At 49.6% G+C, this 15,927-nt stretch overlaps 1 protein-coding gene across 2 annotated transcripts in view; it reads right to left on the bottom strand.

Annotated features, from left to right (window-relative positions):
* Positions 1-327: 327 nt before the first annotated feature.
* DPYSL2 (dihydropyrimidinase like 2) overlaps positions 328-15,927 on the bottom strand; it is a 55,652-nt gene continuing 40,052 nt past the window's right edge. For both annotated transcript variants that reach the window (XM_055696157.1, XM_055696158.1), the window contains 7 exons: positions 12,899-13,019; positions 9,246-9,402; positions 8,945-9,086; positions 8,546-8,716; positions 5,505-5,684; positions 3,898-4,063; positions 328-3,276 (listed from right to left, as the gene is read on the bottom strand). In XM_055696157.1, coding sequence (XP_055552132.1) covers positions 3,185-3,276; positions 3,898-4,063; positions 5,505-5,684; positions 8,546-8,716; positions 8,945-9,086; positions 9,246-9,402; positions 12,899-13,019 — 1,029 coding nt within the window. In that variant the 3' untranslated portion in view covers positions 328-3,184. The remainder of the gene's footprint in view (positions 3,277-3,897; positions 4,064-5,504; positions 5,685-8,545; positions 8,717-8,944; positions 9,087-9,245; positions 9,403-12,898; positions 13,020-15,927) is intronic.

Below are 15,927 nucleotides of genomic sequence, written 5' to 3'. Positions count from 1 at the left end.
TCTCACCAGTGGATCCCCGCAACGGGGAGCCGGGATTTTTCAGGCGCCTGAAAATCCCGTTTTAAAGAGGTCACTGCCCTGAGAAGAGCCTCACTTTTCTCTAAAGGAAATCAGACAGCAGACCATTGATTCCTCTTCACCATCACCATCTTCCAAGGAAGGATGGGACCTTACCTTCCGCTCTGCTACCGCACACCTCCCTCCTACACAGGGCTACCACCAGCCTACGTTAGCACCGACCTCAGCCCCTTTTATCTGCTGAAGGCACCCGCCAAGGTAGGCAGCTACACCGAACACGTTACCACCTCGAGACACAGATGCACCTAGTGAAACAACAACATTTTGTCTTTATTAGGAGTTCCCATGGTAATATAACACAGAGTTCTTAAGGAATAGAACACAAGACTTGGGGGTGGGGAGGGGGTGGGGGGGTTTGCCATTGAGACAATGGTCAAATATCAGAACTTCTCTTTGTCTACACACATGATCAGCTTTAGCACTTACAGCTCCTCCACTCATGGTTCACAATCACAAATCCAAGGGTTAAATCCAGCTAGTATTAAATCCTACTTTTTTTTTATTATTATTTTTAGAGCTTCAAGTCACTGCGGTTAATTAATTAAGTCATCGTCTTTTTTTTTTCTTTAAGCATTTACATATGACATTCATTAAACAGACACAAAGCGGACGAGCTCTCACAGGAAAAAACATGCTTACATAGCCTGCAAAAATCTTTTTTTTGTGATTTTTTTTTCCTTTTGAAGAACAAATTAAAACTAAAAAGTCATCATGAGTCAGTGAAGGAAAAAAAAAAAAGGAAGACTTAAGTGAATACTGAAGAGCCGCAAGTGTTTTGCAGAATTGAAACGGATCTGCAATTCTTTTTTTTTTTCTCTCCCCAACTCGTTCAAATTGATTTAACATACAGGTGAAAAAAAATAAAAATGAAAATAGCCGCAATATATATTAAGTTCACGGATTACTTAACAAACAAAGTGCAAACTCTTTTTATGCAAAACTAAAAGACCCAAGAGTTAAACCTAAATGCAAAAAATGCATGGATGAATATGGCAAGTTTTCCTTAATTTTTGTGTTCAAAGGGGCCTAAAGGAATCAGGTGCTGAAGCTGGGAGGGTTTGGGTACCTAAGGAGCTTCCAGATCCTTTGCAAATCCCAGCATTGATACTTCAAAACAACAGATTTGGTACTTGTTTCTTAAAAGCCTTCATATACACAGTTTTTTCCTCTAAAAGAACCTGTAAACACCATTTAAAAAAATACTCGCAAAACATGGAAAAACAAGATCAATGGACGTGGCGAAGCACAAATAGAAGAGAAAGCAGAAGATGCAGCCAAGCGCCAGGGCGTACAGACGGTGGAGGTGATGCTGTCAGGCGCGGGTGGGAAAGCTCTGTGCTAGGAGACAGCCCAGGTCCTGGGGACCACCGAGCCCTCCTGCTGCGTCTCAGTGGGAATCTAATGGTGCAGGTGTGTCTCCACATCCTGAAAATAACAAACCTCAAACGCTAGGGCTAGAAGACCTTCAATCCCAGAAGATACTGAAACGTCGGGATGCCGCCAACGGCCACATACGCTGGGGCCCCTAAACTCATTCAAGGACCACTCGTGGCCTCTGGTTTCTCATCCGAGGAGGGGTGGGGAACGACCAGGCCCTCTCGTGAGTATTTGCACAAAGGCAGATTCCTGAAAGAACGAGTGGCTGTGCAATTCCCACCACATATGAGAGATTCTCAGCTGCTGTTGACCCACTGAGCTGCTCTGAAGCTCCCAGTACAACAGCTGGGCATCCTGGACTCGAACTGGAATTGCCACAGATGCTCGGGCACACGCTCAGCTGACCGGTCTTTTCAACAAAGGCTAAAGATAAGCTCTCATAAAGTTTTAAATAACCACTCACGGATGGCTGGGAGGAGGGAACATGGCTGCTACAGAGATCTTTCAAGCACCATGTTGCTCTTTGCCCATGGCTCCCTACTTCTCAACTTCCACCTCCAAGAACAGAAGACAAGCTAACTGCTAAAACCTTCTCAAGAGACTCCATCCCAGCTCCTCAGCTGGTTTCCAGCCCCTTTGTACGCACCAGCTCAAGACCTAGTACAGTGAATTGAAGACCACAGCTTATGAACCTGCTCTGTGACCTCCTGCTGCAGCTGAATGGCAAGCGTTGGCTGGAATGATGCAACCTAGGAACACCTGAAGTACCAGGGTGGCAGTGGCAGTGACACTGGCGGGAGTCTCTAACTTGGATGAGGTTCGGGAAGGACTGGGAAGAACAGGGAGATTCCCAGTTCTCAGATAAGGCTTCATAAACAACAATGGTACAAACATATTAAAACCACACACAGAGAAACATTAAAAAAAAGAAGTTTCCTCAAGGACCTAAATTCGCAGCAAAATCCAGAAGGAAGGAAAAAAAAAAACCAACAAAACCAAACCAAAAAAAAAAACCCAACAGAACCAAAGTCCCCAACGATGCTAGCTCACCTGCTGGCTGGGTGCCATGCGCTTTGTCAATCCCTAGTGCTGGGTCCTGTTGCTCTGGGCAGCAGCCAGCTATTGAGTGACCTCAAAGGTGACCTCAAAGGTGGGGGGGGGGGGGATGGTTACAGACAGGCTGGGGTCTGCGTCCCTCCGTGCTTGCCTAGCTATTCTGCTGGAATACAGAACCCTACAGAATATCCAGTTAAAAACCCTTGAACTACTCTTCTGCATGACGTTAACCAAAAAAAAAAAAAAAAAAAAAAAGCTGCTTTTTTTTTTTTTTACATTTATTATTTATTTATTCCTTTTTTTTCCTTTTTTTTTTTTGCGTGTGTCTTAAAGGCAGCTCCCGGGAAATTCACTTTCTCCTTCCTTTATTAAAAGAAAGATGCTGAATGGGACAGAGGCCACGTATCTCAAACATCCTCTTTACATTTACTTTTGCGTGTCAGAGGTGTCAAAACAGGGCTTATTTCTTTAAATGTGTAAGGGGATGAGGGGGGGAGTGAGAGGGGTTTGTGAAGATGAGGAGGGAATCGGAGGGGACTGAAAGAGGTGCCTTACTTCAGCCCCCCCTCACTGGTTGCCCGCAGTAACTGTCACAGGCTCTAAAAGAATCAAGAAGGGTCTCCAGGTGCCCCCGTCCCCCGGTCCGCTAGGCGGGCACAGAAGGGGTCGGTCCTTAGCCCAAGCTGGTGATGTTGGCACGTCCGCCGGGCGGTGCCACGATGCGCTGAGTCGTGCGGCGCGGGATGTTGTCATCGATCTGTGCCCCTGCGGGAGAGAGCGGACGTCAGGTCCCAGCTGCCGAATGGGGTCTCGCACCGAAACCCACCCAGCCCTCGGGCCAGGCTCCAATGGCCACACCAAAACCCATCATCTTCAGAAGAAAAGCCCTTACTGGCCCCCAGTCCCTTAATTCTGCTGAAACCTGTTCTGCACCAGTACCGAACACCCCAGCCACCCAGTCCTGCACAGACAACAGTCAGCCGAAAGTTCTTCCCTTGGCGAGGCTTTTTGATCCCTTCTTATCCTTTTCCCTTATTGCACTGAAGGGAGCACGCTGCGAAATCAAATCTGCCACACAGCAGATCCACAGCTGGCCACAGCTGGCCACCCGCCGCTGGAGTCGGTGCCATCTGCCCTCTTCAGCCACCCGGCTGAGAACCCAGCAGGGCACTCCGCACTCGTGCCAAGGCAGGAAAATAAGCAGGATTTCATGACAGCTCCTGTGCTGCCCTCCTTGCTTCCTAAAGGGAGAACCTCCAAGCTGGAACCACCCCCCAGGCGCTCTGGTTGCCTCCCAATTACAGCAGAATTAACTCCAGGGTACGGGAGTACAAACAAGCTGTCATTTCCCAGCGCTAAATCATCCAGCCCCAGAAAGCGACGTACCGGACAAGCTGAATCCAGACTGGTGCAGGTTCCTCACGGGAGGGGCCTGCTGTTTGGCAGGAGATGTCTTAGCTGAAGACGCTGGTGTGACGGTCTTGGGTGTCACCGACACTTCGCAGACGGGTCCGTCGTAGAGCCCCCGAGGCACGCCCCGCAGCTCCGCCAGCTGCGAGAGACAGAAGCAAGCATCCTTCAGGGTCAAAACAGGCCTTCGGACCAGAACTGAACAGCTGGCCAGATGTGGCTAAGCCAAAGGCACGCAGTTCAAGGTTTGTCTTTGGTAAGAGGATTTGAAAGCGCGCATCACCTCCTCCCCGCGGACCCTCGGGTGGTCTCTGAAGCAGCATGGCTAAAACGACACGGGCTCCGGACCGCCGTGGCTGGCGTGAGCAGGCGACAGAAGGCAGCCAGCCCGTCCCCTGCACCGCCAGGTCCACCCCTGAAGGACCTCAACCCACCCCCTGTTGTATTAAAGGCTCCAGACAACCCTCAAACGCAACTTATTGCTCATCCCCAAAAAGCGAAACTGCCTGACGCGGAGGCAGGTCTGCAGAAAGAGTAGCCGGGCTAGTTTCGTGCTGCCAGCTTGGGAGCTTTAGGTTGGGCTAAATGCAATTATTCCAGCTGAGATGCTGCCCAATTGGATTTATAGGTCAGGCACATATTTCTGTGGGAGACCAGAACACAACACAAACCACGGATCTGTCCTCTGCGGTGCTCCATCCTCTGAGGTTGTCATTTTGCTAACTGGCAATTTCTTCAAAAGGACAATAAAGGAAAGATCATTTGCAAGGAACGTGAAGATTTACCAACGCTCAGCAGACCTAACAGAGCTCTGGGTTTGTCCAGGAGAGGGCAACACTTCAAACAGCAAAACATTTTTTCTGACTTCATCTAGAAATAAACCTCAACTCTCAGCAACTAAGCTGCATCAGAGCCCAGCGTCCCCCTCTCTGTCAGTTTTTACCAACTAAAGGCATATCCAAAGGCAGTTTCTGTTTTGAATGGGCGTATTTTAAAAAAACACTTTTTCAACAATTTTAGCCTCTTAAAAATAGAAAATTCTCACTTTTAAAACAGTCAGTAGGCTGTGCCTGTGACTCACTAGTCACCAGACAAGAGCATCTGATCATATCTGACGGAAGGGAAAGCAGCATAATGTATCTGTAACAATAAATTAGAATGCTAAATTCTTGTTGAAAGACTTGATAGATGAATGCTATCAATAACTTCTCTCGTGTGCATCAATAACTCGCTCTCCTACGGCAGGAGAAGCCTGCTGGGGCATCTGCAGATTGACTCACGTCCAAACTGGACGGCTCCTGGCCACACGGCTCTGTCTAGGTGTCCCAAGACAGAGAAGAATTAAAGAGCAGAAGAACGGAATTTGCAGAACATCCCAGCTCAAGCCAAAGCATATTCCTGTCATGACTCAAGTGAATAGCAAAAATGAAAGGGGAATGAGATAAATATGGCTCTTATCCAGGGAATATTTTCTGTTGCAGAAGTGTGCGCCTGCGAGCCAGGGGACAGCATCTGTTTTCCACCCACTTTAACTCAGGAGTTTCAGTGAGAGAACAAATGTGCATCCAACCATTTCTACTCACCCTGCTCCTTGCTTTGATGCGCTTGTACACGAAGTCGGGGAACGGTTTCCTGGGGATATACCGTCCAGATCCCTCGGTGACGTGGAGATTCCCATCCTCCAGCACGATCTTCCCCTGGCTGATAACCACCAGGGGAGACCCACGGCACTCCATCCCTTCGAAGATATTGTACTCCAGAGACTAGAATAAACACAAAAATAACATGAGGCAAACATATTCATCCCAGCACAGCCCGCTGTGCTTTAATTAGCAACCACCAGTCATGCTAATTGCCAAAAGTTTAAGGACAGATGGAAGCTAATTCAACTGCTTTCACCTGAGTTTTATATGCTGTGGTTTAACACAAAGGCTGGTCTTTATTATCAGTTTAAATTTATGAAGGATTTAATCACGCAGAATTTCCATTGCAGCAAGATTCATGAAGAGGAAATAAAGCTTCAAACGAGAGGATCTCCAAGCCCACCTCTTCCAGTGCATTTAGGCACCTACCTGTGCTGAACTGTGGGGGATTTAGGAGCCAAATCCAGTTTTATCCAAGTTCCATACTAAAAATAACTATCATTTTGAAAAGCTGTATTTCAAACAGTGTTTTGGTTGGATGGTCAGGACCGGGACAATCTTATTTTACTCTAATGGGATTTCTCCTCCTCAATTAACAGGATTGGAAACATTACACCATGGAAAAAAAAGAGAAGTTTTTAAAGGAATCCCTGGTTTTTAAAGGAATCCCTGGTAAACGTCCCACCCCTGAAGCATCCTGGAATGAGATGCGCTACAGCCATGTTATTTGGGGACTGTTACTCTAGTGACCATCTCCGAGATGAACACAGGTCTTTTTTACTGAGTTAATCATGAGGTTTGCTCTTGAAGTGTGTTGTAAGTAGGGGTAGGCTTGACTGCTGGTCTGCAATTAGCGAGAATGGTGGTTAAACTGACACTGAACCGGGTCCAGTCCGAAAAAAACCTGCGGTGGCAAAGGAGGAGGCTTGGTTACAAGCTTATGAGTTAGGCTGGTTCCAAGAACAACACCATCTCCCCCTCGAGCTCCTAACGTTTCCCTGCCAGACAGCGGCAAGAGCGGTGTGAATTCTTGGAAAATATCCGCATGTTGCTCCAGCATTTCAAAAAGTAACAATCATCCGATGCCACATAATCACCACGTCTCCCTGCGTCGCAGCAACTGCTCTCCCTGGCTTTCAAAGGGGCTTTTGTTCCATACTTGACCAAACCAGGATGCCTTGACTCGAAAAGCCTCACCCGTGTCAACGTCTCCTCTAACACGAGGCACACGTGCAGCGAGACGCACAGAATTACAACGGGTGTAATGCCAGGTATAATAGGCGATGCAAGGAAGAGGAAGAGGCTAGAGCTGGACGTGGACAAAGAAAAGCTGTGATTTCTTGGATGTGCCTTCAAGCTCTAAACAAACCACGTGAAAACGAGAGCCCTTCAGCCCCCACAGCCGTGGCACGGCTTAAGGATGCAGCCCTTGGCAAGAGCCGAGCGCCATGTGAGGTCCCTCACACGGTGCAAGGGTCTCAGAGGGATCTGCAGCCCTTGGCATAGGAAGTCTTCCTGAATGGTCACTCCAAAAAGGACCTGGTTCTCCTTCAAGCCTAGCCCAGATCTGTGGCAGACTCATGGAGTCAATCCTGACGGTACCGGAGCATATCTGTGGAAGACAGAAGTCTCTTGAATTTTGTGTTAGGAAATTTGAAGAGTCTAATTCATTTCCTAAAGCCAACGGCCATTAAATGGCAATGACTTTCAAATACTCCATCCAGCAAGCTACTTCCAGCGCTCTCAGCCACTCCTAAGCACAAACCCAGGTTCAGACCATTAAATTTGGCACCGAACAATGGTACATCCCTGGGCTCCCTCCTCTAAGCTGTTCCCCTTCAGACCGGAGGTGTGATGAGCCTGGAAGCACCTCTAACCTGACTGAAGTGACCAGACTTCCGAGTCTGGATGCCTCGTTGGAAGTCTAAGCAGAGGCAGGATGAGCCCAGGCCATCTGTGACCAATTCTGACACAGAGTGAAGTCACAGAGAAGTGAACCAAACCTTTAAAAAATAATAAAAAAAAAATTCTTTGTGAATGTGCCCAGGGATCCAAGTGTGGAAGAAAATTTTGCTCCTTCAGCTCCAGAGTGAATGAAAGCATTCACGGAAAAAAGAACAAGGAGTTTTTTTCCAGGGAAACATTCCATAGGTTCATCGCCAGCAGTGAAACAAGTCGTCAACAAATGCAAACAGTGGTTGCTTTCTCCGAGACAGCGCTCGAATGTCACGGGGAGAAACCAGCCCTTTGCACTGGGACCATCCTGCAGTCTCCCACAGGGTGGACAGCTTTCTCCCTGCAGAAGCCAGCTATAAGATACGGGACACAGCTGCTGGCTCAAGCAAACGGCGCTTCTAACAGTGCCACCACAGAGCTGCAGAGGAAACACGGGGAAGGTCTGGTTAGTCTGGGTGTTGCCTCGTGCCTCCCTGTGCCAGCTAACTCTGGGTGATCACCCGTAAAACCACAGCGAAGTACCAATCCACAGACACGTACCGGCTCAGTATGTAGTGTCAATCCACTCAGACTCGTTAATCTGGATCAGATCTCCAGCAAAGGTGTCCACCAGCTGACAAGCTTCACTGACCCCAACTAGAAAAGGGGCAGTTCATATTCCTACTGCTAACAAGCTGGAAGTTCATCAAAGACACGTACTAAGAGGCCTTTTGATACGACGTAACATTGACAGAGCTCTCTGTGTGCCGAGATCCAAGCATCCAGCACTCAGAAAGGGCAGACAATCTCTTTGCTCCGAGGGGAATCTCTGGGTATTCATGTGATCTCAGCTTTGGACTCAAATCATCTTCCCCTCTACTTACACAACTGAGCCGTACTGGGTGTAAGACCAGAGAGGGCTCGAGGCATCGAGAAAACAAAGCCCTGAGTTGTCATAAGCTCTGGTTCTTGGCAGCAGAGCCTGGCATTTAAGGAAGAGACAAGGAAACGAGCAGCAGAGCTCACGCGGTAGAAGACACCCTTACTATGTTATGAGTCTTGGCGGAGATTGTCTTGACGCTGTCAGGATCCCAGATCACCAGATCAGCATCCGAGCCCACCGCAATACGGCCCTTCCGCGGGTACAGGTTGAAGATTTTAGCCGCGTTTGTGCTGGTCACAGCGACAAACTGGTTCTCATCCATCTTGCCAGTCACCTGGGGAAAAGGCACAAGCAGTCACTGCAGCGGCCATGGCGGGGGGGGGTGGGCTGCTCTGGAAAGCACAGAGCTGACAGCACGGCAGGCTCCCTGCCACCCCCTCAGGGGCAAAACCCCAAGCAGAGGGAGCACAGCAACTATCTGGGGGAGACAATAACACGCTGCTGCAGCTCGTTCAGCTCTGACGCCGAGGCGCAGCCGAAGCCTATGACACACGTGACGTACCACAGCCTTATCCCAGATGATGGACATCCTCTCTTCGGTCCCGTTGGTTCCTTCAGGGATGAGGGTAAAGTTGTCCTTCCCCACAGCTTTCTGAGCAGTGTTGAAGGTGCAGTGGGCACTGCCAGTAACTTGGAGGTCTCCACTGGAAAAGACAACGGTAGGTATTTAAGACATTTTATTCTCACAAGTTTACTCCTGAAGTTAAAAGAGCCTCTGGCTTGCTGGTAACAACAGCTATTAGTTTTATCACGCGCTTGTCTCGTGATGAAGCACACGTATGAACCCAAAGAGCTCTACTCACCAGGACAGTAGCGAGTTGAGAAAATCAGGAGTGGTTGGGTCAGGACTCAGTGGTGGGGAAGTAACAAAAGCTGCTGCCTTAGCCCAGTTTTTGCTCCAGTAATGAGATCCATCGGTACCCAAGCTGGCCGTGATGGGCTCCCCATACACCACAGTGCCTACAGGACAGGGATACAGGCAAATCCACCGTGAGCACCAAGCAAGGTGCACCTCCAGCCTGGCTTCCAGGCATACAGCACCCTTCTGAAAAAGGACAAGTTGGGTAAGGTGTGCCGGCATCGCACGCCGCAGGGTCCCCTGGTACCTCTTAAGTATGTGATCACAGAGACACAACCTTGGACTGAATTCACTGGCCTGTGTAACCGCATGATCAGACACTGTTAAACCCTCGGCCCGTTCAATGCCCCTCGGAAACCGTGTTATGTTACTAGGGACGCGTTTTCACAAGCAAACTCTTAGTTTCACAAGCAAACTCTTAGTTTCACACGTGTATCTTGAGACCTCTAAAGAAAACACTGAGCGCTTTCCAAAAATCAATCTCTCAGACTACGCATCCAAACGACTAAATACCTGAGTTAATAATAAAGATATTGTTCCTAATAAGAGCTTAGAGCAGCCAAAAGCCCACGGTGCCTTCACCCAATTGCTGAGGTTGGCGCCGATTAATTGTCCTTGGAAGGGTTACTGTAAAGATTCATTGTGTTGTATCCTGGGCCAAGAACCTTATGGAAGATGCTGAGGGGAACTGTAAGACCATGAGGAGATCCAGTCTGATGTAGGCTGGGGAAGAAAAAGAATGAAAAAAGCAGCGCCTGCAATGTGTTTATAAATGTGTATGTATCAAAAACCTAATGGGGCTGGGTTTCTTGGAGCAGGCTCTGCGCACAGGTCAGGTGAGAGAAAACTAGTCAGGAAAGATTCCAGCCCACAGAGAAAGCCCATCACCGAAGTATCAGTGTTTCTAGTTCCAAAATGCAGCACGGGGAAACTGAGCCACTCCCTCAAGGGTACGTGGTAAATCCGTGGCAGTACTAGGAAATTAAAGTGGATCCTCCGACTCTCCGTCCAGTGCGCTAATCACCAGCGCATCCTTCCTCTTCATTAACATTTTTGGAACCACATGAAGGAACAGCGGATCCTTAAGGCCACGATGCTTCACAAGCTGGAATGCACCAGCAACATCTGCACGCCAAGCAGATGCAAGATGCTGCAACTTCAAAAGCAGCGCGAGCTGGTAGCCCCGCGGATCTGCTCACCAAACACAACCTTCCCGAAATCTCTGTTAAGCGCCCACCCATCTGGCTTCTGAGCCAGACACTCCGTGGATCCGTATCTGCCTGCAGAAGGCAGGGGTAGTTAAAAGACTCACCCTAAATACTGCAGTCAGGAAAGATGGGCAAAGGCAACGCCAGAACCGGTCAGCAGGGTCTTACAGGGTAAAGAAAACTCATGATCTTTGTTCCACCGTGTTGTCTGAGCTGTTAGGGCTACAGGCTGTAAGCTAGCTGGGAAAAAGTGCATCAGCCGAGGCAGAACGACGCATTAACCGGCTTCATGCTGCTTCCAGGACCACACTGGAAGAGGAGGTGCAGGAACAGCCTTTGTCGGGGGGATCCACCAGCGGAGGAAGAGGCCGTCCGACATCAGTTGCCACAACCAGGGTTACGAAATCAGAACAAGGCAACACACACGCTGGCTATTAACGGGAGGCTCGTTGTGGGCCGATACGTTGGGAGGATTGTTCTGCAGGGAGCAGCGTTCCGAGCTCCCAGATCTGCCAACGACAGAGTCTGCAGGGAATCTCCTCCGTACAAATGCCACCGGGAACATCTGGCTTTAAATAACATTCGTTCTTTTCCATTTAGCAAATCAATTCTGTTTTGTTTTCGCCTTGGACAGTCTTCAGTTATGTTTCCTCCGTTGCTTGGGAGGGCAACGCTAGCGTGTGTGGCCCTCCTGGGTTACCCAGTTGGGTGACTGCACAGCATTTAAATTGAATTATTTAAATAAAGGAACAGAGAATGGCGTGCCATGTATACCCCAAATTCTCCTTATAAGGAGAAAACACAATCTGAAAGAAAACTGCGTGTGCTAGTGCACGCGGGAGGCTAAGCACAGTGAATTCTGCGGATCATTCATCTGGGACAATCCCAGCACCTTTCACAGGCAGGGTAACATCCACCCAGGTCAGGGTGTGTTTTATGGCTTCTGTGACATCTTCTCTCATCTCAGCACCCCTCTCCAAGTGCCAGTTAGCAGACTCAGGGGACGGCAAACATGGCAAGAAGGTGTTTTTGTTGATGCTCCATTCCAGGGGTGCATCAGGTCTCCACTACTTTACCTAGAAAAAAGGAAGGGATGCTTCCCTGGCTCACGGGACCGAGTTGCACAGTAACATCAAGTTGTTTTCTTGGGTAACGCAACACGCGGCCACTTTGCCGTGTCAACACATCTTCTCGTTGCAGCACGATCTCCAGTAATGGGGCTAGGAGAGGAAGGCTTAGCCCCAACAGCTTGAGCTGCTTCCACGCCACAAACAGAAAGAGATGCCTTGGAAATCAGTCCTCCTCCTCAACCCTGAACTCATTTAACAGGAATCAGGGGACCAAAATACTTCTGAGCCAATACACAAACACAAATCTGTTCTCTGCAGTTGGAAATTAGCTCTTCTTGCACCAAACACCCAGATGGAAAGTGATGTCATTTGTGTATCTATACAGGCTTATTTAGACTGCACGAAATTAAATCCAACCCTTCTGATGATAGAAGGGGGAAAATCATCCCTCCTGCTTACTCACCCACCCAGAGCCACTTTAAATAGAAATGAGAGATTTAGTCACAGAATAAAGCAGGAACGTTCACTGTGCTTTGTAACCCTTGCTCCCCGGGGGCAAGACAGCAGGGTCAAGCCTCGGGAAAAGCTACTGCATCACCCAGAGCGGTGCAGCTCCCTCACAGAGCTCGGTTACAGAGAAGAGATGATCCAAGGCAGCAGCACCCATGGCAGGTCTCAGTCTTGCTTCTTGCAGCATCCTCAGGCAGAGTTATCAGAGGCAATGGCAATTCCCAGCCTAACCCAGCCTACCGATCCCACCTCCTACTCGGATGCCAGGCTGTGAGTTACAGCACGTGAGGAGTATCTATTTCACAAGCAAGGAGCACAGGGGATGGCTGGAATCGGTAACCTCTGTGGCTACTCCAACCAAATCCAACAGGGCCCACGAGTCAAAACATCCACACCAGGACTCTTGGAATCACTTCTGTCCCCAGGAAGCAGCTCAGCAGAAAGCACCAAGGAAAGACCACAGCACCTGGAAGCAGGACACGGTTTGCAAGCTCCAAGGGGATTCATTGAATGGAGACAGCACGGAATTACTCTGCAGTAACATGAAGGTACGTGGCTCAGTGTAGGGGGATGAGCGTGAAGAGAGGGGCTCTAGGCTGAACAGAGCAAACAGCCTGTGGCACTGGTATGACCACTGAATATTCATCCGTGGGAGATGAGGCAGAAGCAGCTGCTTGGGACCTTTTAAAAAACAGCCTGGACGATAACACTGGAAAAAGAAACTTTTCCTGTAGGGATGAAGCTTATGTTGGCAAGGAGTTGAACAGCATGAGCTAATAGGGCGCTTCCATCCAAGGGAAATAACTTACCCTTTTTCCTGGCTTGAGCAATGACATCAGCAGCACTCTTGCTCATCACCTTGGTGATATAAAGGGGGCAGTTGGTTTGGTTGGCGATGGTTATTGCCCGGTTCACAGCCTCTGCCTCCACCTGAGAAACAAAGTCAGCAGCGGGTCAGTGACACCCCCTTCCCCTTCAGAGGGCGAACGCCTTCCCTGCTCAGCGGGGTGCAGGGCCACCACGAGAGACTTCCCACCTCTCCCAGCTCTGAGCCAGAAAACCGCGGTGCAAATCCAATAATTAAAACGACATCAAGCTGTAGGCCCCCTCTCATTACGACCTTTTCTGCCAGGTTGCTTCAAAGCTCCTCTGCAAGCAGACCAAGTAGTAAAATAACGCTCCAGGTGCTCAAGGTCAGAATGATTAAGCCCCTTTTCTTTAACCTAGACAAAAATAAGCAACTAAACGTTGACTCAACAAAACTATTCACGTCCCAGCCCACGCGGAAGAGAGATGCTGTACCACATACTCTGGTAAGCCACGTTTGCAAACAAGCTTCCTAAATTGTACCCTCCACTACAATATCTGGCTCGGGATCTGACGGCGTGTGAACCACCCCATAAATGAACTGCTTTTTCTTGCATGTGTAGAGAGAGATCCTCAACATGACGGAGGGTCGCCTCAGAACGAACATGACCCCGCTGCAGACTCGTACAGATCACACAGCCTAATCGCAGCAGCCCTGGCGGCAGGTTTAACGGCAGGGTAATGCTCAGAGTGCCTGCTACCGCAGAGAACTGAGCCCGCAACACCACGGACACGTTCCAAGCGAACAACGGAGGAAAACTGAAAGCCAGAGCAATCAGCCACCCGATTCCCAAACGCAAGAGGCTACCCGCACCTCTCGTGGGACCCCAAACCTGCCCTACAGTGACTTATCAGAGGCCAGCTGCCGTAAGTCCTCATCAGCCCCAGCATGAGAAGGCACTGACTGCTGGCTCCCAGCACGGTGCTCCACCGCCAGTACCACCTGGGATTCGGGACCCATCACCTTAGGAAACCGTGTCTTCTCCCAGCTGGGGTCCAAGCGCCCGGGACGGCGGCTGGGCTGCTCAAAAAAGACAACACTGAGCAGTTTTTCAAAGCAAACCGGCCCCCCCAGCCACAGCAGGTTGGTCTCTAGTGCCAAAAGGGTTAAAGCCCTAGCCTGTCCCCAGCCAGGGCTGGTGACTAACCCTCCCCAGGCAGGGTGGTGTGCACAAGGGGAGATTTTCTGGCCCAGCTGCCCCAGGCAAATGGAAAAGGCTGCGGGGAAGGGTGTTTATTCCAGGAGACTTGACTGGAGTACGCCACACCAGCAGCACTTGCAGGGAAGACGGAGGCTGAAGGGAATAGCCAAGAAAAGCATACTTGTCCCTCCAGGCAAGGAGAGAACTCAGACAGGCAAACGCTTCCAAGCAATGGCATCAGTTTGCAAACTGCCCATTTAAAGCAGGCCTGTGCGCTGCCAGCACTCGCAAGTCACATTTACACGCTGTGCCTCAGTTTCCCCACTTGCAAAGCAGGGATAGAACAACACGCAGCTCCAGACTTCTGGCCAAAAGGCATCTGAGCAACTGCTAAGCAGGAGGAGAGGGTTTTCTGCGCAGAAGAGAACAAGGCTGCTGAATTCATGCCTTGTGCCCAGATGCTACGGCGATAGGCACATAACAATAACCCAACGACTAGTCCAAAGGGGAATGTTTGCAATTACCAGTATGCATTAGAAGCCCTAGCACAGCAGTTCTCTTAGGAAAAAAAAAGAAAGACATTTCCTGGAGCACTTGGACTGCTTGTGCTCGCAGCGTTTTTGTGGCTAAAATAAAAACAAGAAACGATGGATCGCTTTGAGAAGTCGTTACAGAACGATCTGAGCTATGAGGGGAAGAGTTTTCCAGAAAGCAATGGGTGATGCTGACTTGGGATGGCGGTATCTTAATTAAGGCTCCCTTGGCTGGCTGGAATCATGTGCTGGAATAACCATCACCTTGGCCCAGCCCAGGTTACTGAGGTGAGCTAAACTCATGAGTCAGCTGCGAAACTTCAGCCTTAATTCATGCCTTCTGCTCCACCTGGGAATTGAGAAGATGCGTACGCTCCAAGACACAAACGCACGCGGCCAGACCCTGAGTGCTTCGCTCTGACGTCAGCCTCACTGAATCGAGTGGGAGTTTTGATTTAAGAAATATTTTAGACTTGTTCAACAACTCAGGCTCGTTTGCTGTAGACAAACTTAATTCAGGGGATCTGAATTAAGCAGCTCTTCGGTAAGATGACAACCACCATCAAGTCCTTAGGACAGGCTTTAGACTCCACAAGGAGCAGCGTGAAGAGCCCGTCCTCGTGTTAGCAGCATCCCAGAGGGATGCCAAGAAACATCCACTCCTACTGAAGACAACAGGAATCACAGATCCGCTGCCACCCTCGGAATGTGGCCTTTATCATCAGCCAGCTTCACGGGAGTTCTGTGTTTTTAAAAAGACAAAGTTACCCCCACGCTGGAGAAAAGGAGGGGAGGGAACCAGACGACATCGTTTTCCTGCTCTGTTTCCTAGGACTTTCAAGGAGGAGAATTTTGGACCAAAGGCTCCCACTCTGGGCAGACAGCACAGCTGGGTTCAGCTGCACGGGGGCTGCCCGGTGACGCCGGGGAGAGGCTTTACTGATCCTCTCGTGGCAGCCACGAGTGCTCAGGCAGCCTTCCCTGCTGCACCGAGGAACACCACACGTCTGCACAGCTGTGACAAACCCACCGAGCCAGGGAACCACGCCGTTCACACTTAAACGCTCCCGCTCCGCTACGGACAAGCTCTGAAGTAGCCAGGCAAGACTTGGCTAGTTTGATGGCTGGATCCTTTAAGGTAAGGAGCAACCTGCCTTTGAAGTCAACAGAAGTTTAGGGGTGCTCCACAGATGAGCCCCAAGTGTCATGTCAGCATCTGTTCCCACTCTCCTGATGCAAGCCAAAAAATATGTTTAAAAATATATATATATATGTGCAGGGGTGGGTGGGTGGAAA

Source organism: Falco cherrug, chromosome 18, assembly GCF_023634085.1.
Source record: "Falco cherrug isolate bFalChe1 chromosome 18, bFalChe1.pri, whole genome shotgun sequence".
NCBI classification, from domain to species: Eukaryota; Metazoa; Chordata; class Aves; order Falconiformes; family Falconidae; genus Falco; species Falco cherrug.
This window is presented reverse-complemented; position numbering and strand designations above follow the sequence as displayed.